Source organism: Onthophagus taurus, chromosome 8 (genome assembly GCF_036711975.1).
Source record: "Onthophagus taurus isolate NC chromosome 8, IU_Otau_3.0, whole genome shotgun sequence".
Lineage (NCBI taxonomy): Eukaryota > Metazoa > Arthropoda > Insecta > Coleoptera > Scarabaeidae > Onthophagus > Onthophagus taurus.
In genome coordinates this window covers 19,258,645-19,285,006 of record NC_091973.1, presented here as the reverse complement: position 1 = coordinate 19,285,006, position 26,362 = coordinate 19,258,645, and the positions used below count along the sequence as shown (strand labels likewise).

General features: G+C 31.3%; 3 protein-coding genes across 3 annotated transcripts; 1 reads left to right on the top strand and 2 right to left on the bottom strand.

Annotated features, from left to right (window-relative positions):
• Positions 1-2,214: 2,214 nt before the first annotated feature.
• On the bottom strand, positions 2,215-6,162 carry LOC111421648 (uncharacterized). The gene has a single exon (XM_071199012.1). It carries the CDS (start codon positions 6,160-6,162, stop codon positions 2,215-2,217), a length of 3,948 nt encoding a protein of 1,315 aa, XP_071055113.1.
• A 2,025-nt stretch (positions 6,163-8,187) lies between these two features.
• On the bottom strand, positions 8,188-9,390 carry LOC139431356 (uncharacterized). The gene has a single exon (XM_071199011.1). The coding sequence runs from the start codon at positions 9,388-9,390 to the stop codon at positions 8,188-8,190; it is 1,203 nt and encodes a 400-aa protein (XP_071055112.1).
• A 2,328-nt stretch (positions 9,391-11,718) lies between these two features.
• Positions 11,719-13,468, top strand: LOC139431355 (uncharacterized). The gene is made up of 3 exons (XM_071199010.1): positions 11,719-11,788; positions 11,860-12,156; positions 12,273-13,468. The coding sequence occupies exons 1-3, from the start codon at positions 11,719-11,721 to the stop codon at positions 13,466-13,468; spliced, it is 1,563 nt and encodes a 520-aa protein (XP_071055111.1).
• The last annotated feature ends 12,894 nt before the right edge of the window (positions 13,469-26,362 follow it).

The window sequence follows — 26,362 nt, the reverse complement described above, 5'->3', positions numbered from 1 at the left end:
AACCCTATTTTTTATTACAAGTTGTCCAGCTGTACAGTTTATGTAGAAAATGTATTTGGAATTTTAGCTTCAAAATTCAGAATTTTCAATAAACCGCTTGAAATAAATATTGAATCAATATCAAATATTGCAAAAACTTGTGTACTCTTACACAATTTGTTCAAAAGGAGTTCTTCATGACATTTTGTTATAAGAATTTTTTATTCACAAAAAGGGGACCTATAACCCCTCAAATTTTTTCTACTCATACCTGATACACCCTGTATAAAAGAAAAAATAGAAAGGTAAAATAAACGAGAAAATTAAGTTAAAATATTAAAGAGAAAAAAAAAATTTTGGATCATGGAACGTCAATTTTTGATTATGCTTACTTTTTTTACGCCACAACGACGCTCTTCTGCCGGGATTCGGTCGCTTCAAGAGCTTCAAGTCACAATTTCGAAAGGAGGATTCGATTCCTCTAGCAAATTACCCAGGACAAACCACCAGCGCATTTAGAAGCTATTCCGAATTTAGTATTGACAATTTAAATTAAATAAGAAAAATGAAGTGAACTCAAGGTGAAGACTCCCCGAGTCGAACTCTGTGGCGCACCAACGCCTCACACGATAAAGCTGACTTAAGCAAAATAATTATACAAAACGGAATTTAATACACAGGGCGGTTTGTTACACCAAATCTTGAATACCTTCTATGAAATCCACAGATTGGTCGTATTCCAAATATTCTTTTATGGACATTTCATCGAACGCTAACACACAAAATTTGTCAAGTTCTTCCATTGATTTAATTTTCAGCTTTAGTTGATAAAAAAGATTTTCATTAAACCCGGTCTTGAATTTGGTTAACCCGATCCATGACCGAATTGTGGACGTGGCAGGCAGTAGTATAAGAAGGAGAGTTCTGGAGCAGGATCCCATATCTTGCGCTCTGTGATTGGTTGAAATGCCAATATGGCGGTCAAAAATTTAGTAACTTTTAGGGATTTTCATTTTACATGTTGGCAATGAATCTCAATTATGTTGGTACTACTGAGGGTGGAGGGAATGCAAATTTTTTTAATATAAATAAAAGTAGGGTGACCGTCAATATATAAAAATTACGATTAATGATTCGTGCTACAATTAGGACTAAGTGTGTGAAAGTGAAAGGAGAATTAAAAAAAAAAAAAACAACAAACGTTACAGTGAACTTGTATTTTAAAGGTGAGTAATATACATTGAAATGAAGCGTGTTAAATTTAAAGAAGATTTAGATGTGTATTATATTGATGAAGACGAATATAGCAAAAATGCTAGAAACGGATCGGAATGGTTGCAAGCAGCTGCAGATAGGTATCGTTTTAAGAGACGTATTGAAGAAACTGAAAAATTATTGTATGAAATATTACGTAAAAAAAATGAGAAATTAAATAAATAAAACACTTTAAATGGTATTTAATATATTATTTATTTAAATATGTAATCTTATGTATGGTTCTATTAGGTTTAAAACATCTACATAATCTTGTGTGTTTGTAGAGGGCCAATGTGCCGAATCAGGACCGGATTGCCATCCAACTGGTTTCCCTTTAGCTCCATTTCTCATGTTGTTTATTAACCATGCCATTATATTCTGGTGTGATATTCGCGACAGTGGCTCAAAGTTAAATTCATAGTTGAGTGCTTTGAAAACTTGTATACATCTTTTTACAAATTCATTGTCTGCACAATACAATGCATCGCAAATCAATTTATCACAATAATAATGTAAATTACGGTATTTACATATAAGATTATTAATAGAAACAATTCCTTCGTTATCAGCGAATAAATTAGTTAATAAATATTTTTTATACATTTCATCAGTAAATTTAATACTTACGTTACTAGTCAGTGATTCTAGATCTTTAACCTTCAATTCATTGTTGTTGTTTCGCTCGTAACAATTAAGCGATTCTAATGATTGCTTAACAACATGATCAAAATTCAGTTTTTCATTAAGAATTACTTCTAAAATTTCAACAGAAGCTAGGTGTAGATTTCGATATGTTAAAATCTGGTTTGGGATAATTATTTTTTCCAATATGGTATTAACACCATCAAGATTATTTTCTTTGATAAAGTTTCTTAAATGATAGAAGTAGGTATGTTCCAACTTTCTATAGAAATCACTTTGAATTACAAACAAACTACACTCCATGACGACTGTTTCAATACTAAAAAAAGCTAACGTTTAAGGTTTAAGAGTTGGTAATGTACCCTCACTACTACTACTACTAACAATACGGTTATGACCCCAAGCTAACGTATCTATACCATCATCTTTAATAAATCTCTTGGCATCGTACGGTGAAAGGACCAATTTATTTTGTAATACCGTGTATACGGTGTGATTACAACTTCTAAATAAAATTTGTTTTGCAAACATAGTGTTTTTCAAAGTTAAACAATCGAAATAATTTTCAAATTTAATTTTATGTTTCACAACAGCTTTTTTTACACCTTTAGCTTTTTTTGTAACACGACCATCAATAACACGATTTGCATACATTTTCGATCGTAACCCTATAAAGTCCGTCATAATTCTACCGCAATTCTCATCTTTCATAAGACCTAATACGGCTTTATTTTTAAGCGGGATCTTAAATTGATTATCCAGATGGTAATTCGAGGTGTCAAATTTATCTAAATTTAATTTAATATCTTCATATAGGTCATCGGTGTTAATATGTACAGTGAAGCTGTCCGTATCCATATAACACAATCGAATTGCTTCATTATATTTAGGTTTTAAAAAATTATAATAGAATTCATACATTAACAATTTTGAAATTTCTAAAACTGTAAAACCAACGTATATAGGTTTGTTGTAAACAACACGAAGTCGCTCCATTTGAATTGCCGAAAATGTTTCAGTAAAAATCTTAATATTTTTAAAATTTAATTTAGCGATTAGACTGCGAGCTCCGGGTTTTGACCTACCTTTTCCGCAAATGTCATCCCAACTTGTAATTAACCGAACATCAACTCTTTTATCCACGTTTTCCATCGTCTTTCCAAATACCGAATTATTCATTAGTTTAAAAAAGTCTCTTTCAAAATCATTTTTAGCGGATTGACGTAATTTTGTGTTCATATCAATATAAGGTTTCAACCACGCAGATTGTTTAAAGGATAAAACTCTATTTACTTTCAAAACTTTGAGACCGTGAGCTATAGCGTGCTTTAAATTTCTATAATGAACAATATAATTTTTCTTGTTAAATAAATTTGGAATTAATCTTTTCTCGCTCTCACTGTTACTGCTGTTGGGAGGACATATGTTTTCTGCGAGAAAAGGTAGATCATTGTGTATATCGTGTAAATAATGAGGATATTCAATATCAACATCCAAAATGTAACCATAATCAGCTTCATCGGATACATGATTAAAATTTAAATTTTGAATTTCAGTATCATCTAACCATTTAAAGTCTCCATAGGGCATCGGTTGTGACATTGCCCAACCATACAAATTGTTAGCGTCCCAATACATTAGAAATTTCGAAGGAGAATTGGAGTCATAATTATCCATATATTTATTATTAGCTTTAGCATGACGTAATGAGCACTGCGAAATACCCCCACGAATGCCTTTTTTAATGAAATGGACTTGATCTACATCAGTCAATAATTCAAGTTTAATTTTTGTAAATTTTAACATTGCATCCCAAGTGAGTCCTGGTGTGGTGTAATAATGTGCTGGGTCCAATCCATAAGTTTCAAAACAAACGCGTCTAAATTTTTCAAAAACATCTGCTAACAAAAGAACATCGGTCTTGAGGTATAGGTCAGAGTAATCTTTTAAATTTTGACACTGAAATGTTTGCCAAACTGTTTGAGCGTGTAAATAATCTTTATCAGTTATATTTTCAAAACTTAATTTGTTAAAAAACCCGGATTTTTGTGGTAATGATGTTTCACTTAATTTTTCAAGTGAATCTATATAGCCATAGGGAAATATACCCTTTCTCTTTAATAATTGAAATTGCTTATTACATGGGAAAAATTTTCGTACATGAACGAAATCCTCCTCTACAAGATTACTCGACAATGAATCGAGTGAGGATGCCATAAATCGAAATGAATCCAAAAAACGTAATTTCATGAACCGATTTTCAAAACGGGATTGATTCTGTATCTGATCAACTAGCACGCTTTTACTGAAACTTATATATTTTTCTTTATTATTAGGTAAAACATCAATACCATTGACATCCTCAATGTCAGCCATCTCTTTAACAAATAAATGTGCATCATAACAGCTGAAATTATGTAGGAATACAGGGATAAATTTGGGAATTTTAAAGTTAAGATTACATACAACATGAACTGGGCCCCTATATTTACCAGTTATATGACAATGATCATGCACCTTAACTACATCTTCTCCAAAAGGTGTTTTACAGATGTGACAAATGTTTGTTGCTTCAAATGCAACTTGTTCTTCAACAGTTAAGGGGGTCATGGGTTTTACATATTTTATATATTTGTGATAAATATATCTAACATCTTCCATTAATTTTAAAATGAAAACTTTGGGACAGTCGAGGCCGGTATAGGTTTCAAATTTACAACAAGTACCATCTACAGTAGAAACGATATAGTATGCAAAACTGTATGGTTGATGTATGTCAACTTTTTCTGTAAAAGACTTGGAGAAATCGGGTTCACAATGCTCGATTGGTTTTAAAATTGATTCAAAATCAGCGTAAATAACAAATGGAACCATTTGAGTATTTTTAAAATTATTAAATTCCAAAATATTTTCCGGCATTAAATTTCCCATAAAATTGGGTATTGATTTTAAATTCTTCGATGGTAAAATGGTCGTTATATGGTTGCAATCGTATTGTTGATGTCTAGATAATTTCTCGGCAGATGAAAACCGAGTTAAACACCCGTCGCAAAGACGTATTGAGCCGTTATGATTTGCTATATGCTTAGAAATAAGTCGTGATAAATTTTTGATTAAAACAAAATGCCCTATTCCATTATTAAATAAATATAATAAATTCACATGTGTATCTCGTCTATTTTTAGTAAAATGAATGGGTCCTTCCACATTGTAGGTATAATTAATGGAATCAAAAACTAATTCGTAAACGTTAATACTTAAATTATTTAAAGTTTCTATTTTGGATATATCTTTTAAATGAACGGGAAACGTTATACCTTCTAAATTTAGCACTTGAGAGTAATGAGGATAGCTTGAAGTACGAACCTTACTTATTTGAGCGGGATGAAGAGCCGCCGTCAAACACCATGCAAAACAAGCGTTATCATTATTCTTTATATTGATACAGGCTTTTTTATTAATAATTTCCGAAGGTAAACGAATATATGATGATCCAGGTATTGGTTGGAATTTGTTAACGTTAAGCAAAAGGTGTGATACGGAGAAGAAAGCCCATCCAGACCCTTGCTCCTGGAAATCCTCACTCTGTTTTATAATATCTCTAATCATCTTATCGTAAATTTCCTCGAAGGTTATAGACGTAATTACTTTAAATTTTGTATTGAAATTCTTCATGGAGGCTATCACTCCCTCTTCACCGTTTTCATTAAAGCTGGATTTTATAAAAACAGCCAATAGTTCAATTTGAGCTTTAACTGATCCTCTAATATCACTAATATAATTGTTTATAAGTCTACGAACCGTTTCTCGGGATCTTGTGAGGTATGATGGAATATCATCGTCGGCTTCAACTCCCCCAATTTTATAGCAGGCAACACGATTTTTGTAACACGTTGATACTTGCTCAACATCCTTTTCGATAGATGTTATGTGTTCTGATCGAAGATGTGCCGCAAGGGTTGCGTGAGATGAGAAAAACTTTCCACATACGTCACATAGTTTATTTGTTAATTTAATCTTACTTTTCGAAGCTGACGTACTTGCTGCTGATTCATCGAAATCTCGATGTGTTGAATTTTGTATTAAATTTGGTAGTGGATCTTTTCGTTGAGGTTCAATACCATGGATACTTCTCCGATGTTGAACAAAGGCATCTTGTCGCCTGAATTTTTTTTGACATATTGAGCATATGAGTTGCAGTCCGACACAATGCTTATTACGCATATGTCGATTCAAATTGCATTTTAATGAAAACACTTGTTGACATTTTTCACAAGAAAACATTTTCTTAAAAATATAAACGCAATGATAAATTTTTATCAAAGGATCTATTTAACTTGCGTACTGTAACTAACTTTCACCAACGACTTGATTCTAATATATATGAATCGTTTTTTTATCGCTATAGTAGGTGTATAGTAGGGGATTATGCTTACGTAATAAGTATTAGTAAATAGAATAAAAAAAAATGTATTGATTTATACAGTTTATATTTTAATTGTTGTGAAACTGTTTAATTGGAACAATTATCACTTTCGAATTGACATACATAATACTAACAAATAAAACAAATATATTGATTTATACACTATTTATTGATCTTTATTTTCTTAAACATTTCCAACATTTCATAATATTTCATTCTTTTATCCAAATTACTTAGTGTGTTTTTAATATTGTAATGAAGTTTTATGAGACGTTGTCTGTAACAATATACAATATACACTTATTAATATACTATTCTATAAATTCAACTTCTAGATATGTTGAAGTTGAATTTTTTATAACTAAATATATGTCTTTTGTTAGCAGATTTTCGTTTAACTCATCCAAATTGTCCTTTAAATTGTTAAACCGTTTTGGTAAAATAACATCTCCTTCATCCAATAAATTCACCAGAACCGCGTCTCCAAATCTTGTTGTTATTATTTTAAAGTTAATAATTTTATACCTTTTTTCCTTCTGCAATTGATTCAATTTTCCAAATCCCTTAGATGTGTTGTTCAATAATCTTAGACTATCCATGGTCTTCTTTATGTGGTTGACTGTTGCTATTGGTGTTATTTCTTGAACTGACTTATATCTTTTAAGGTGATGTATTTATATTATGATTTCTTATAAAAATAATTCATGTAAAAATTATCATTTTTTCATCTGTTTGCTTTCAGAGTATTAAAAAAATATGTTGATATGTGTTGATAGTTTTTGCCTTTCACTTGTGTTTATTAGGTCATAACTACTTTTGTATAAAAATCGTTTCCGCAACTCAACGGTTATATATTTTTAATCTGTTTATTTTCAAAATATTAACAAACACTCAATATTTAAAAAAGTATGTTGAAATATGTTAGTTTACCTTTCATTTGTGTTTAGTAGGTTAATAAATACTTTTGTTTAAAAATCGTTTCCCTCAAATCAACGGTTATATATATATATTCCATTCAATTTCAGTAGTAAGGAAATAAGTCCTCAATCATCTTCGAGTACTAAATAGAGACTAACTAAATAGAGATGAGTAGTAAGTTTCTTTAGCGTTATAAATAAAAAAATAATATAAATCTAATACATATATGTTTATTTCTATAAAATAATAAAAACCAAAGTCAGATCCTAATTTTACAAATAATTTTGTTAATATATAGTTTGAGAAATTATGTTAGAACACCAAAGATCAGGCTTGATGATAATCAAACCATTCAGAAGTAACACTATTCAAGTTAATCCACTTTTGTAGCAAGTGTACATTCTGAAGAGCACAGTTTAAATTATTATTGTAATGGTTATGACAGTGATTGGCATCACAACAACTTCCTTTAATCGATGATGTGTATCCTATTTCTTCTATATTTTTAATATTTTCAAAATTTGGTAGTAGCTGCTGTAACCACTGTTGCTTTTGTAATCCTTTCACTAGTATATAAGATTTTTCATGAAGTCCGCTTTCGTGTAAAATTTTGTTTAAATCAGTATATGGAATTTCACCATCATTCCAATTATGACCATGAATAAAATTGGTAGTATAACGAAGATGTTTCTGTTGTTCATCTTTGAATTCACTTAAATTTATACCAAATTTAAAAATAGCGTGGATTTTGCAACAACAATCACGAACGTTCATTAGCGCAAGTTCTTTACAGATAAATTCACTGCTATATTTTAATTGAAAACCTTGCACATCGAGAATCCACATCCTAACTGCTGAGATGTTACTTCACAACTGATACACAGAGAACGAATCATTCCCGTTAAAGGTAGTCGATCATATTTTAGCACGCGATCATGTTTGAATGTTACAGTAAAAGTGTAAATCTATATTTGATTAATCATACCAGTTAGAGGAACATATTTGAAAACACGATCATGCAAGATTAAACAGTAAAGGGTAGTATTATTAGGTATATCTTCGCTCGTTTCAAATTCAATGCGAATATCAACGGTTCCAACATTTAAAATATCATTTTGTCGTGAACAATCAATAACAATAATCGGTGTATTTGCTAAAAATGTGTCTCTGTTAAACATTGGTTCTGCAAGCTCTCGATCGTAATAGGACTTTGCAAAGTTACAATACATTTCATATAAAACTGCAATTTGACCAGTTTTAAAATTTAAATGTAATGGTTCATAAGGATATTTTTCACTATTTAAGAACACTTTCATATCTGTTAAATTACAATAATCAAATAGAGATGCTGAAACTTTTGCATCATCTTTTCTATTGGTTTGAAATCCTAATATTAAGTAACGAGGTTTTTCCAATTGTGTAGATGTTTTAATTGTCCATGAGTGCTGTTTACTTTTTGGTAATGATGGATACTCATGTAAATCAAATGAACGAAATCCCATATATAATTCAATTCCTTGTTCTATATGCTCTAAAAGTTTCAATCGTTCTACATCAGCCACCGACACGTGTGGTACCTTCCACACAATTTTATTAATAATAATCTTCATATTAGGTGTAGGACATTCAATGACATTATTATCTGAATTATTGCGTACTAACACCAATTCTTGACGTAGATTTATCAGGATTTTATTATAGTCTTCAGCAAAACCAAGAAAGTATTTCAAGGGAACACAAAAATCAAAATCACCTGTAGTTTCATTTATCTTAATGTTTAAATATTCAAAACCAGCGTTAGAAGAATGATAGTATTCAGACCTTGTTAACGAACAAAGATTTTTTAATGTGCTAGCTATTCCTGGATTTCTAACTCTATCAATTACATTACCTCCACATTCAAATCGTATTTCACTAAACATATGAGCGACTGGATTTACTGTTAATTTTGCATCTTTATCAACGGTTCCATCACCTTTCAATAGTTTCCCTTGTACGTAAATAAACGATTGGCTTGGTAATGTGTAAATGTCCTGTTGTTGGATTGCAATACGTATTTCATCACTATTGTTAAACGAATTTGATGAGTAAGGTAAATGATTATGATACTGAAGCCTCACAAGTGAATTATCAAATTCAAGCTTGTCCGAAACGCTTAAGATGCTCATATTATTATTATTATTATTTTATTAATTTTAATCCTAATGACAGAAGAAATTGTTTGTTTTGAGGTGTTAGATGTTTCACAGTTTGAAGATGATTAAAAATATTAGATGTAGTTGTAACATTTATATTACGCTTAACCTTAAGAACCATTGTAATAACTAGAGGGTTTTAAATGTAGTCTTACCTTAATGACTTCTCCTCTGAAATTGACCAACAATCCATTCTGGTCAACTATTTTAAGAGTAATATTATCAATTATTTGTGTATTCAGAGGCATATATATTAAATTGTGAGGGGTTTCCGATATTTTATAACCTTTAGGTACTGTAGGGAAAAATGAGTAGATGGTGTGTGCAGGTACGTCATTATGATAAGCTCCATGTGTTATGTTACATTGTATTTGTATAGAATTTATTTTAAATATATCTACAATATTTTGACTATTATGTGGAGATTTGTTCGGATCTAACACATCTGATTTATTAAAACCTAGTATTGTTGACATAGAATTGTCTACATTAAAATCAACTATTTTAGCACATGTAACCACTGCTTGTAATGTATCTTCATTTGCCTCTATACTAAAATTTGTATCTTCAATATTATTCTTCTTTAGTTGTTCATTAATGGCATTCGAAATGTGTTTTAATTCATAAGATCCTGTTGGTATTGATATCAACACATTATCTATTTTTAAGCAATTATTTGTTTCATCTATATTTGGAATTGAGTTGTACCCATCAAAGCTTACAAGTGCCAGTTCATATTGATAATTAGGATTCAGTTCTATTGTGGGGTGGTAATTTGCTGTTAGAACAGATGTTTTTCCTACTAAATCGAACGTCCACATGCTTTAAGTGTTGGAGCTATAATGTGTTTGATGATAAGAAATTTAAACATAAATAACCACAATTACTTGTGTTATAGGTTTGATATTGATTGTGATTGTATTTAATAATTACATTATTTCCAGCACTCTTAAAATAGTTTACAATTTTTTTACTTGGTTTTAAATTACCAAAACTATCAAAATAATTAATTATATTTCCTTTCTTAATATAGGCTGTCCAATGAGTGCCAGGTCCTTTCACACTATCCAAGTTAATAATACCTCTTTCATTATTATTAATACGCAGAGGTAATTTATCTTGCATGAATATCCCTCTAAACTCTGGTATCCCCAACATTTTTACATAACGTATCAAGTCAACGTTTGTTAGCGCTTTCTGTTGTTGTTGTTGTATGGTTTTTTTTGGCGTTTCTTTAAAAAAACACCTAATCCTTTTTTATATGGTTTTAAATACAGACCTTTACCTAAAGCTATTGATTCCATTGTCTGATTATGTCTTTGGCTTTCCTTGAGTGCCGCTTGTGCTTGCTTCGCTTTATTGACAGCACTTACAACGGAAGCAGTGCCACCTGCTAGAGCTCCTAATGCACTTAATCCAGCAAAAATTGGAATAAGCGGAAGTATACCACCGCTTTTTGGAACTGTAATAACTCTAGAACGAAGTTTCTTTTTGGCAATACCTTTTACGGCACGTAAAGCTAACTTTGTAGCAGATTTCAAATCATTAGTGCTTGACTCTTTTAATTTTATTTTAGCATTTTTAACGGCTCTATTAAAAGAAATTGCGTTTCCACTTATTCTTTTCTTCATGATCATCCGACCACTTCAATGGTAAACATACAAATGAGCATTATATATTCAATTTCAAAATTATATAAAAGTCAGTTATACTATAAACATGAAAGTGATAAAACAACCTTACACATTAGATGTTGATGATGTAACAATACAATTTAACAATCAATCACCTCAAAACAGAAAGCATAGTTATTTATTTCCAAATAATCTACGTTGCATAATATCCGGACCTTCTAACTCTGGTAAAACAAATCTGATAATTAGTTTATTACAGGATCCTAATGGAATATCATTTAAAAATGTGTATGTGTATTCAAAGTCATTGTATCAAAACAAATATGAATATTTGAGAAAATTGCTGCAGCCTATAAAAGGTTTAGGATATTATGAGTATAGCAGTAGTGATGACATAATGCATCCCTCTAAAGCAAATGAAGATTCAGTTTTTATATTTGATGATGTAGCATGCGATAAACAGTCAATTATTCGTGATTATTTCTGTATGGGACGACATAAGGCAATAGATAGTTTTTATTTATGTCAGAGTTACACACATATTCCAAAACATTTAATACGTGATAATGCAAACTTTTTAATACTTTTCAAACAAGATGACCTAAATTTAAGACATATTTATAATGATCACGTAACAACCGATATGAAATTCAATGTTTTTAAGAAAATGTGTGCAATGTGTTGGAAAGATAGATTCGGATTTTTTGTAATCAATAAGGAGGACGATATGAATGATGGTAGATATCGTAATGGATTTCATTACTATATAAAATTGTGATTGTGTATGTTTCTATATCAGTCATGTTAGTGATACGAACAGGTGGAGAGCTGCATTTGCCCGGCTATCAGTTTTGTGGACCTGGGACAAATCTCATGAAACGATTAGCACGTGGAGATCCTGGTATTAATAAGCTTGATAGAGCATGTAAACGTCATGATTTAGCATATACACAATACACAGATTTACACAATCGACATAAAGCAGATAAAGTATTAGCCGAAGAAGCATGGAAAAGAGTATTAGCGAAAGATTCATCTTTTGGTGAAAAAGCTAACGCATGGTTTGTTACTAACGCAATGAAAGTAAAACGAAAATTGGGTTTCGGTTTGAAGAATCCGAAAAAAAAGTATCGGTGTTACAACCGATAAGAACGGCTGGCTGATCTGATAAAACAGATCATTTAAAAACCGATCTTTTAAAATTTATATGTTAAAAAACAGTTCCAATAAACTCTAAAGTAAATACAAATTTTAGTCATGAAGCATTCATTCATTGTAAAGAAAAGATAGACTCAAAACAATTAACACGAAAGCTTATTAAAACTAGAGAAAATGTGAAAAAGAAATTAGATAAATTAAAAGCAATGAAACATAGATCTGAACATTTACTTCAAGAACAATATAAAGTAGTAACAACACCTTTACAAAAAATAATTTCCTCAATTAAACATCCTATTAAAGTTAAGAAGGAGGAGGAGGAGGATGAAGAGCTTAAATCCGATGAAGTTAAAGAAGAAGAAGAATTTAAAACAGTAACACCTGCAAAAAGAAGAAAAAGAGTATCAAAAGCAGTACAAGCATCACGTCTATCAGAACTTAACCAACAACAACAACAACAACAACAAGCGCCTCAATCACCAACAATATCAATATTAAGCGATGATGATGTTTTTGCAACATACCCATCACCACCACAACCACAACCATCGCAACCATCACAAACTGCAGCAGCAGCAGTAGATGTATCTTCATTACCAGAAACTATGAATATTCCTGAAGAATCATTTGTATTGTACTTGGAACAATTTGCACCTCTAACAAGATCTTACATTGAGGGCTATGTAAGAGATGATAACAATGAATTTGATTCTAGCAACAAGGGGGTTCGTGTTGACATTTTAACAGATAAGTATTCCATTGGAGATAGTGAAATATCCTTTAGTAGTAAAACTAATGATATAACCATTGCAAATAAAACTTATAAGGGTACGAAAGGTCTGTATGAGTTAATCTTCAAGAGGGAACCAGAAAATTTTACTAGTGACGATCAAAAGAATTACGTTGAAATACTTAAAACAACAGCAGCATTAAACAAAAATCAAGATAAAAGCAAACAAATTATAGGTGATAAGTCGGACAAGTATCGTCAAATAATTGCACCTGTTTTAAATGCAACGGAATCAATTGTACGACGTAGTAGAGTGAAAAGCGTTCCTGTTCGTCTGAGAACTGGAGAAGGTCTCATGCAGCAGCAGTACAATAATCAACGGTCAAATTTCATTTATTGGGATGATCCTAATGAATTAGTAGATAGATTAAAACTTTTAATAGCCTCTCAGCTTGCCGGTAACACATCACATGGTAATGAAATTAATAGTATTATAGAAGAGTTACGTGAAGCTCGTATAATTGTATAAACCTATAGTACATTATATCATTTTTATTATGACTATTCACAAGTTCGGACATCATATTTCTTCTTCTTCTGTTCTGTCCTCTTCAATTGAAGAAAACTATTATTATTACTTTAATATTACTTTGACTGGAAATAAAGTTCCAAATAATTACGCACTCAGTAATGAGAAATTATATTATACTTTTCCTATCAAATCAGGAGTAATTCATTCTATGACTATTTCACCATTGAGTACAATTCTTAAAGTAAACAATGTGAAATATCAAAACTCTTTTGAGGGTATCCCATTGAAAAAAGGTGATAGATTACGATTCGTTCCATCTACTGTTACAGGGGGGATTAATAAGTTGTTTGTTGAAATCATTGTAAAATGTCCAGTGATGTTAAAAGAAAAATAGTTGAAGAACTTCATAAACCTGCTCGAATACATTTCAAAAGGCGACATGTAATTGTTAAAGGGATAAATGATTTATACCAGGCTGATTTAGTAGAGATGATACCTTATGCACGACAAAACAATGGTTATCGTTATATACTCGTTGTAATTGATGTCTTTAGCAAATATGCATGGGCTGTTCCTGTAAAAACTAAATCGGGTAAAGATGTTACTAAAGCAATGAAAAGTATTCTAAAGGATCGATATGTACCAAAAAATCTTCAAACTGATCTAGGAAAAGAGTTTTATAACAAAGAATTTAGCTTGCTTATGAGTAAGTTAAAAATTAATCATTACTCGACGTTTAGCTCATTGAAAGCATCTGTTGTTGAACGTTTGAATAGAACTTTAAAAGGTTTAATGTGGAAAGAATTTAGCATTCAAGGATCTTTTAAATGGTTAAAGTTATTACCACAGATACTATTAATATACAATTCACATAAACATTCAACTATAGGTATGAAACCGATAGAAGTGAATAATAATAATAATAATAATAATACTGAAAAAAGATTACTGGATACTGTTTATAATCGAATGAAAACAATCGCATTAAAAAAACAAAAGTTTCACTTAAATGATTTTGTAAGAATTTCTAAACATCGTGGAATATTTGCCAAAGGGTACACTCCTAACTGGAGTAATGAAGTTTTTAAAATTGTTAAGATTCAGTACACCAATCCAGTATCGTATTTATTACAGGACTTGAAAGGTGAAGATATTAAAGGTGCTTTCTATAGTGAAGAACTACAACGTACACACTATCCTGACATACAGTTAATTGAAAAAGTATTGAAACGAAAAGGAAATCGAATGTACGTTAAGTGGTTTGGAATGGATGAAAGAAGTTGGATTAAAAAATCAGATTTTGTATAATAATTATATATATTTTTTTTTAAATAAAACAACTACTTAATATTAATATTTATTTATTTACCATAAATCTTCTATTATATTATCATTACCATAATCACTATCACTAGTATTCCATTCTAAGTCTGAAAATGAGGAATATAATTCAAAAAAATGTTCCATATCATAATTATCCTTAAATCTAAATAACGCTATAAAGCAAGAGTTGCAAAATGATGCTTTATCTTCTATACAGTTGAATAAATTATCAAATGATAATTCGTAATATCTATACTTCCATTTTTTTATGTACTTTTTTAAATTGCTTCTCAATCTAAACCTATTAATCTTTTCAAAACAAGCTAAACATAAAGCACCGTCTGGAGTGTGAATAGAAATTCTTAAAATGGAAGAAGCATTTGACAGGTATCTGTTTATAAAGTTCTCTTTCTCAAGTCTATCACCACTATTTCCAACTACATCTAATGCTAATAAAAAATATCTTAAAAATTCTCTATCTCTTGATAAGCATAACGATTCAAAATTATAAACATTTTCTAAATAAGCTTCTATATCTAAATCTAAACAATTATCATAAAACATGTAGATTTTCCAAACCTTAAACCAACTAACCCATACTTTATTATATACACTTTTAGGGAGTAATTTTCTGTACTTACCTAAATAATATCTTTTTTCACAACTCATACAAACCTTTATTAATGATAACGTAAACAATGTCTTAACCATTTCTAAAAGTTTAATATGGAGCTATCTGTTAATCGATTGGTTCTCGTTACAACATTTACATTCACCTTTATATACGTTATATACTGTCTCTCTCACCAATACGCAGAGCGAAAATTATTTTTATGTATACCATTCACTTAACTATTTACACACCTATTCCTAATTGGAGCACGAGTCATTAATCTTATTTTTTTATTGACGTTCACCGAGTGCATTTTTGCTATATTGGTCTTCATCAATATAATACACATCTAAATCTTCTTTAAATTTAACACGCTTCATTTCAATGTATATTACTCACCTTTAAAATACAAGTTCACTGTAACGTTTGTTGTTTTTTTTTTTAATTCTCCTTTCACTTTCACACACTTAGTCCTAATTGTAGCACGAATCATTAATCGTAATTTTTATATATTGACGGTCACCCTACTTTTATTTATATTAAAAAAATTTGCATTCCCTCCACCCTCAGTAGTACCAACATAATTGAGATTCATTGCCAACATGTAAAATGAAAATCCCTAAAAGTTACTAAATTTTTGACCGCCATATTGGCATTTCAACCAATCACAGAGCGCAAGATATGGGATAATCCTGCTCCAGAACTCTCCTTCTTATACTACTGCAGGCAAAACTATTTCACATACATTTTTCAAAAATCTGTATGCCGATGGGATTTATAATAAGAGCTTATTGCTAGGATCTTTTCTTTTTTGGTCCAATGAGTTCTGGAAGAGTGATTAATTTGCATGTTGGTTAAGACTCTGGATTGAATTGATTTGAATTTGGTTTTAGCAATTATATTAAAGTTGGGCAATTTCTAATTCTGCGCTTTAGCTTGCTAATCAGAGTTCGTTTATTACTTAAAATTCGGGATTGATTTTTGATTTTTTCAGTTAGCATCCCTTCACTGTTACTTTTACTTGGTCTATCTCGGGATGGGGTTGCTAGCATGTTTACAAACGCCGTTATCCAAGATTTAGTACCTGGACTAGTAGATCCAGTTGAACTTGGCAATACATTATTTACTTGCGTCACTTTCGATCTTGAATAAGTTTTTTTTGACGGGTCGGTGTTGTATTTTCTTCGTCCATCGTGGTATCTAATATACTTTCTTCCAAAGTAGAATGGTCTAAATACTCTATACAGGTCATATAAGGAATAGGGACCGCATCATGGCACAAACGATTCCTCGTTGAACTCGAAAATGAATCTGGTTCGAAATGACGCTCACAAAAAAACTTCATTTTTAACGCAGTAGGAGAAAGTAAGAGCAATTTTGCGTTACCTATTAATATAAGGATATAAATCAGTATTTTAATATATTTGGTTTCCGTGCCTTTTAACCCCTTGTCTAATTACTATATTATTTCAAAATATTACTAAAAGATAAAGCTTATTTACAATTAAAGACCATAGATTTTAGTTTTAATAACTAGTTTTAAATAATAATTATAGATATTTAAAGCAAATAAACTAACTGTCATGACTTTTCATGATTAATAAACTGTAACAACTTTTATAGAACCGTAGTTTCATAGTTTCATAGCTCCGATTTTATAGATTACACAGTTATTTTCCAAAAAATAGTTCACAAATAATAGATTCATTTATATTTAAATATTAAAAACGTATCTGGTTTTCGTACAATAAAAGTTTATTTATTAATTTAAAAAAAATACTAAACAATTATTATTATTAGCACAAGAAAATATAAGAGGGGGAATATAAATCAAAAATAGTGCTGCCATCTCTTAATCATATCCATTATTATTAGAAAATCCATCAGCGCCCCATAGTGTACAAATCCAAAAATAGCACTTTACGCGTTACCAATTTTTACGTTGCGGTTAGCAGTCTTCTTGTATATGTAAACTCAAATAGCTGTATTTAATTATTTATTTCGATTATAATTTACAAACAATGAATAACCCTTCTATTGTTAACTGTCAAATCCTCTCTTTCTATTTAATACCAATCCACGAAAATGAAGACTCCCTAGATATATAACAAGTCTGGTATAAAATGGTCAATGGTAGAAGTGGGTAGAAGTAGCGCGAGGTAGTTCGAGCAATACCGCCACACTCTCGTTCCTCGGTCTACTTCGTCCTACTTCGCGAGAGACTGGAGGGGACTATAAAATTTGCTTCATCAAATAATCTCGTAGACGCGGGTTTCACCTACCTAGCTGGGGTTAACGAAGGTCTATTTTCGTGAATTCTCGATGTTCTCGTTTCCGATGGCCCAGGGATTGTTCTAAAGATTGGCATTGGTAGAGTAACAGGATTACTTATTGAATAAGTCTTCCTTCGTATAATTTTTCCGCACGTAGTCCGAATAGTTGCTTCCATTAAAATGGTCGTATAAGGTTTTAGTCTGCTAACCACTAAGGTTGTTGAACTATTACAAGCTTTAATTTGATAATTGACAGCGTTAAAATTTTTAATTATTCGAAATGGACCTACCCACGGTTGAGCTAATTTCCTCGACAACCCTGGCTTAACCGTCACATCGTTTAACAAAACTAGATCTCTTTTTATTATAATATGCCTGTTTTTCCTACGCTTGTTGTAATCTTTGTTCTACTTCGGTGAACACATTATTCATTCGGGCCACAAATTCTGATACGTAATTTTCTGTAAAATCGTACTTAGTTGTTAAAGGTTTGATGAAATCGTTAATGGGTAACTCAATATTTCGACCGTACAAAAGAAAATAACGAGTATAACCTGTACTACTGTGATATGCCGAGCAATAAGCGAAAACGACAAAGGGTAACCATTCATCTCAATCCCTTGATTTTTGTCGATATAATACGATAATATGTCTTTGATTACACAGTGGCTTCGTTCGATCAATCCATTATATTCGGGATGGTAAGGAGTGGTTTAAATTTTTTCGAGTTTTAATAACCTACATGTTTGCTTCATCAAACATGAAGCAAAATTATAACCGTTTCAGCGTTCTGACCTGGCTACCCTCGCCAGGTTGCTTCGATATACTTAAAATGTACCGATTTCCGTTCTCTGTAGTTATCAATGGGCCAACGCTATCCATTGACGTACGTTCGAACGGACGATTTATTGCCTGAAATTTTTGTACCGGTACTTTCTGGAGGTGCAATGAAGTTTTACGGCGATTACATAATTCACAATTATTACAATAATTCTTTATATCACGGTTAAAATCTCATTAACATGGAGATTGTTAATAACTCTCTGTGGTATGCGCTATATTTATGTTCGGCGGGGGACAGCTTTAGAGACAGAAATAATAGCGGTTTCCATTGATTGTTGTATTGTGAACAGATATGGATATGATGTGTTTGCGTGTAACGTTTATATTATATTCATCAGTTCTAAATTTAATTTTTATACAGTTTCTCATATTGCGTCAAGTTACTTTGATAAGGGCGTGCGAAACTCGTTCAAATTTACGAATACCAAAAATAAATCTCAAACAACTATTTTGACTTCTATTTTTTCGTTATTTAAAAGTATATTTACATCCCTTGCATTTAAGTTACCGAAACACACTATTCTTGATTTTGTTGGATTTAAATGCAATGATATTCTATTAGAATAATCAAGTAGTGATTTGAGATCCTCATTTATGAGCGAGCAGGTCGAAGCAAAAGCATGTCTTGGAAAAGAAATATACATCTGAGTGTCATCAGAACAAATGTGAATACATACATGAAACTGATTGGCGAACCAGACGCCCCAAGGTAATGCAATTGTGCTATGAGCATCTGATGGTTTACCTTCTTGAATGTCTTACTATAATCCAACAGTATCAGAACAGTACATAAGTTTTTATTAGCATTTATTATGTCATCAGTTGGGTTGGGTTCAAAAGTGTCACAACTATGATTAGTACAAAAACCAGACTGAGTAGAAGGTAGTATGGTAAGTATAGTAAGGTAGTATGTCATTGTTATTTATATATTTACGTAACTACGTTTCCATACATATGGGACGCAAATCCTCAAATCCTAAGCGAATCTGTTTCTTAGGTAAAGGCGCCACAATGTATCGTAGTATATCAGACCCACCTTTTTTAATTAAAATAATATTCAAATCATCTATTCCAAATGCCAATCGTCTCAATACCATTTATAATGTATGATATTTCTGATATATCTACAAAATTAAATTTAAATTTATCACAATGCTAAGGAAAGTACTCATTAGAATTATAGAATTGTAGTAAATCATTACATGGACCAGAATTTCTTTACAAAGATTGAACGAAAAAATCGTTAATTTTATTTACGTCTTTTAAGTTAGAGGGAATAGAGGGTTTAGGTTTATTATCAATATTAATTTCTTTAGAAGTCTCTAGCTGGTTCTTTCATTAATATGCCTTAGTGTAGTTGACAAATACACCTTTTTCTCACGACGTATAGCAGATGTGGCTAACGCTATCTCACAAATTCATCATAAGCTTTACATTATCAGTCAGCCATGGACCAAATGGCTTCGAAGTTAAATGTACTGGTCGTAAGGGTGGATGGTAATCTAACAAGCTTAACCCTTTCACTGCTATAAATATAAGTGTTTTTTTAAAATTATTAGTTATGTATTTTTTTGCGATTTTAATGATTTTTTAATATTAATTTATACTTTTGAAGTAAAGGGATAATAAAACTAAACGTAAACGTTAGGAGAGAAAAAATATATTGATACTAACAATTAACAGTAAAAATAAAAAGATTTCCATAAGATGAATAATAAACAGTAAATAAGAAATAAATAAATGACAAGTTTTTGTAATAATGTAACTAAATAAAAATTTTCTTTTTCAAAACCTTAATACATTGTGGTGTTTTTCGAAGCAAGGGTGCACACATCATGCAACTACACATTTTGCACACATGTACCTGCTTTCTCTTCGTTTTCTCTCCCCTGTTGAGGTATGTATGCAGACGTGGCAATATCTGGTGGGATATTCTTTTTTTGGCGTAGGAGGAACTGGAACTGGAAAATGACGGAAATGATGGACGACCTCTTTTCAGTCTTTGCCCTGGTTTTTGATATTTTGTTAAAAACTCTCTAATGAAAGTCAATCCAATATCTGCTATGCTTATATTCTTCCCAGTTTTGACTGGTATTTCAAACACTAAACAGTAGTTAGCACAAATTTTCTCATGATTGTACAGCTGAGAATATTGCTTAAGCTTCTTTCCACACATGATGCATTCATATGTTTTTGACTCTAATTGACTCTAATTGACTCTAATGAAAGTCAATCCAATATCTGCTATGCTTATATTCTTCCCAGTTTTGACATTGAATATGGTTTGGCAGTTTAGAAGGGTTATATCAAGGTGGAAGAAGAGCTTTCTGTACCACTTCAAGGATTTTCTCACACATCCTACTGAACTGAGCAGCATGTCTGATCTGTCAACGGATCCCATGTGATAGTTGTACTGAATGATGCAACTTGAATTTACTTTTTGTTTTTGAATCTAATCGCAGTTTGCTTCATTTGATTTTTATGAATAGTTGTAAGCATAAACACCTCTCTCTTATCAAACCATTTTAGAGCCAGTATTTTGTCAGTATGATGAACTTCTAGTTCACCCCTTTTCAATTTTTTTTTCAAAATTGTGCATTCCCTTACGATTCTTCCTAATAGTTCCACATACATTAGTACCGTTTTGATGAAGTCAAAAAGCTGCGGGCTGGAGTACAATAAACTTTCGTCGATGCAAATATTTTCAAAGGGATGGAAGACTTCTTTGAATGTTTTCCGCAGATGATCTAAAATTGGGTTTATTTTGTACATTCTATCAGCCGAAGGCTGATTGTAATTCTGTTGATGTGAAGCAGACGTAACAACAGCAAGGGGTGATAAGAAGACGATCTGTGGACCAGTATTCGTTGATACTCAGCTTCTTCATCTAACCATCAGCATTGTTAGGGCAAAGAATACAAAAAGTTCTTCAGGTGTTGTTTCTTGCCATTTTTGCAATCTTAATTTTGAAGATGTTGGTCCCGAGAAGAGATGGTTGTGATTTGTAACTAATTCATAATATTGATTTGTTTCTTGACAAATTTTCTTCATAATTTCAGGCGTAAAATATAAATGGAAAATATCTAAAGCCGTCGGATCTTCTGGTATTTCAAACACTAAACAGTAGTTAGCACAAATTTTCTCATGATTGTACAGCTGAGAATATTGCTTAAGCTTCTTTCCACACATGATGCATTCATATGTTTTTGACGGCATTATGCAACATCTTTATTACGAAGAATCTATATAATATACATGCTGACTTGAAGTTTTCGTATCAGAGTGCGCGGTAAATAGATCGGATACGAAATCGTCGTGGGTATTGTTCGGGCTCTAAGCTAGCTTCGGGGTGAGTTGACTGAGCCTACAACGCGCCAGTTGAACTTTGCCTCTTCTGGACTGGGATCGATATTTATGAACCTTGAGTCGGCCGCGTTGCTTGGAAAGGAGTGCGTAAAAGGATGACGCGCAACCTTTAAGCGGTGGAAACGCCCGTCGCTTGTGACTCCATCGTGGGGTAATTTACATATTTCATTGAAGGTAGATGCAATAAATTTAGTGCCTCTATCGGTTGCAATCGCATTAGGAATGCCGTATCTCAATCTCAGAATCTTTTGTTTTAACTGGGTATGCCCCCGTATATTTTGTTAGTTCACACTGCAGTGTTAAGATGTAGCAATTATCACTAACATCTTGTACTTTGTCTTAATGGACCTACAAGGACTAAAGTTAAGTTCCAGGATAGGATCGTTAATAAAATTCGCAATTATTTTTTCATGCCAATATTTCACAATTAATAATTATTGCTTCATCAGGGCGTGATCTTTACTACAAACAAACAAACGACAATTAGTAACTAAGTACAAAATTATCAAAAAACCTTACAATTGCAGGGAAAATGGCCAAAACAGCAAACAACTTTCTATAGAATTCCGCATCAAAAACACGTGTAACGAACAAATATTAAAACACCTGTGGCGCAAGCGCCTGCGTACAAAATGTAAAACACAAAATCGCTAACTTCACGTTAAGCGTGAAGCGCGAGTTTTCTTTTCGCAAATCAAAAACCGATTTTTAAAAAGGAACTTATTTATACTATTTTAAACAAGCAGATGTTCACTCTAATGCAATAGTTGAAGAACTTCAATTAAATTAACGTATGCGACGCTTTATATACCTTTTTCTATTCGCAAACTATTCGCACTGGATTCGAAGCTGTAACTTCTCCACTCTCAGTCGAAAGATCCTCCTGGATTTCGACAATCTTCTTTCTTCGATTTTCTCTTTTCTTTATTATTATTTTCTTTGTTATTGCTCCAATGATTATAACACAAACAATTACAACTATGATATACAATACTATTGAATTTGTTGTATTTTTATAATTTACATTTTCTCGTTACATCGCTCAATGTTATCTTTATTAATATAAGTTAAATTTTGTAATACAATTTCTGGATTTTCGCGAACAGTTACATTATTTGTTAATTGGGGTACAACTAACGATGGTAATTTAAAAAGAACATTATTAAAATTTCTTATTCTAATTTCTTCAATATCATATTTACATAGATTTTTATGTTTAATTACGTATGTACCTTGTAGTTCAAGGATATTAACAATCTTGTTACATTTTCTCTAACTTTAGTTTTTGAATAAAATAACAATACAATTCCAAATGGCAAATCAATTATTTCATAATTTTCTTGATTATTTAATTTTACAATTTTACAATCATTCATAATTAAATTTTGCGTAAGGATCTGATACTCACATCATTTCGTTTCTCAATTTGATGTTTACATCAAAATTTCTGTTGAGTGATTTCAATACAGGGTGCGTCAAAAGTCATAAATTTATTGTCATTACTTGCAATATATATTTAAATATATTCGATCTGAATATGGGTACTATTCAACTTGGTCGGTAAAGGATATGATTCAAAATATTGGAATATTTTGTTATTTATCACAGGAAGGAGTAATATTATAATGAATTTATTATCTTTTCTGTATGCTTTAACTTCGATTAATGATTTTATTATATCTCAAATGAACTATTTTTAACTCATTTACTAACTGTGTCGGGGTTAGTAATAAAGGGTGTAATTCATTATTCATTGCATTATTTATAATTTCAATAAATTCTCGTTTAAAGTCCTAGCTGACATTTCTAAATATTGAATTCTTGTGTTTAATCTATCGTTTTCTTCAAGTTCATAGGAATTAGTTTCTAAATATTCAATTTTATCGACAATATGTTTAAAGTTATTATTTATTTTGATTTCCGAATCATTTACAATTTTTGCTAAATAATTAAGATTTGAATCAATACTTTGTTGATTTTTATTCAATTTTGATATTAATTCGTCGTACCTTTCTGCATCTTTATCATCGAGATTTCCAGTGATTGCTTTAATTAAGTTTCCTGCTATATTAATTAAACCTCGTTTATTTCTTCGATTATAATTATTATAATTTAAATCTAAAATTTCTAATTTTACTTTTATTTCTTCCATCAATTCTTTAATTAAATTTATTTTGTTCTCATTTATATGTCTGTTTTGTTCATTTATTGTTTTATCATTTAATAATATATTTTTAGTAATAATAAGTTCACTTCTATTATCAATTCTAAATCGCTATGGCTGGTCCTAACTGATTTACTATTATGCCTTTAGGACACGTACACTTTTTCACAATCTTGGAATCTTGGAATGGCCCGTTCCCGTCGCGCGAGTTATATATTGTTCCCGGAATGACAGACACCCGACGATTCCTAGAATTAAGATTACTATTATTTTTATATGCTTAGTTAGATTTTTCTTTGTTTGTTTCAATTTACGTTTGTTCATTTTTTAATTCAGTCTGTACGAAACTATTGTAGTTAAAACAACAAGAAATAAAAACTTTTTAAAAACGGTATCCGAATCTTATTGTTTATAATTGGCGCAGTCAGTAGGATATTTTCGTCGGAATATCCTTTTCGGACAATCCGTGAGTGTTAACTCTTTAAGGAAAACCGGGCAGGTCGTCGCACCAATGGAATTTACACTGGTGATACTGTGAGTAATTTTTCTTGTTGATGTCAGGCTCCTCTATCTCTCCTGTTGATTCACTTGACGAAAACAACGTAGATTTAGGGCAAAATTTAGAGTTAGATTTAGATTTAATTGAAAGATTTAATAAATTAAAGTTAGAAACTCAAAACGAGACACAACTAGTAGAATTAGGAGAAAATTTGGAAATGGCACCTCCAGCATTAGATATAAAAAATCTTAGTATAATTCCTAATTTTGACGGGAATCCGAATAAATTGCATAGATTTATCGAGGCTTCAGAAGCAATATTAACACATTATTTTGATACAGCAAATGCAAGTAATTTTCAGAATGTTCTATTGCTTAATGGCATATTAAATAAATTAGAAGGTAGAGCAGAAGAAGTAGTAGCTATTAATGGCGGTTCTTCCAGTTGGAATAATATTAAAAGCACCCTTATTCAAAATTTTGGAGACCAACGCGATGAAAATTGTTTGAATCAAGATTTGGTTAATTTGAGACAAAAACCTAACGAAACACCTTCTCAATTTCACGAACGAGTAACTCATTTACTTAATACGATCTGTAATTACATTGACTTAAAATGTGACGCTGAACAAAGAGACAGTAAACGCGATTTTTTCAAAAAGCAAGCATTAAAAACATTTTTAGCAGGTCTACGAGAACCTCTAGAGTCTACTATAAGAGCCATGAGACCAGATAACCTTGCACAAGCTTTACAGTATATCACTGAAGAAGACAACATTAGGTATTACCAAAGATCCCAAACGTTTACAGCTCCTATTGTCGCTAAAAAACCAAATACTCACATGTTTAACAATTCACCCAATGTTCCTTCTAACAATCAGCAATATAATCGTTCACCAACAGGTTTTAACAATCAGAATAATTTTCATCAACACCAATTTAAACCATCACCTTATTTTTCAAATCAGATGACGAATCAATTTCCACGTGGCCCAATAAACATCCAAAAATATCCAAACCAACAACAGCAAAAATTCTTAACAAATTCACATGTGTTCGGAAAACCACAAAACGTTTGGAAACCTAATCCAAACGCCCAGAGACCTTTGTCTAAACCTACACCTATGAGTGGAGTAAGTTCACGGCCCTTCCAAATGCATAATACAGAGCTTTTCGAGAACACACCTTCTTGTTCCTACCCTGCTCAAGAGTTTAATCAGTTCGATCAAGATTTTGATAATTATTGTTGCCAAGAACAATACCCGTATTCTCAAGCAACAGTACCTGAAGAGGAATATCACGATACCTCTGAAGAACGTATTGACGGGCAGACAAATTTTCATTCAGGCCCCGATCAAATCGGTCCGGGTTAGTGGAATCCTATACTCTATCAACAAAAGAAAAAGAACTTCCGTATATTGAAATATCAGATCCCCCTATGAAACTTTTAATAGATTCAGCTTCCACAAGATCTTTTATAAATCCGCATATCGCATCCAAATATTTTCAAAATCGAATACTTTACGAGCCATTCGAAGTTTCTTCAATTTATCAAACATCTCGACATAATTATTGTGCAGATATCCCTATTTTCAAGGAGTTCAATCAAAACGATTCTCTAAAATTTTATCTGTTTAAATTTCATGATTCCTATGATGGATTAATAGGTTTAGATATCATAAAACTGTTAAATATCCAATTAGATTTCAAAAATGCTAAACTTTATACTCCTTACTGTGTACTGCCTATTAAATATCAAAAATCTGTCCCAAAAATTATCTTTAAATTAAAATTAGAACCACACACTCGTA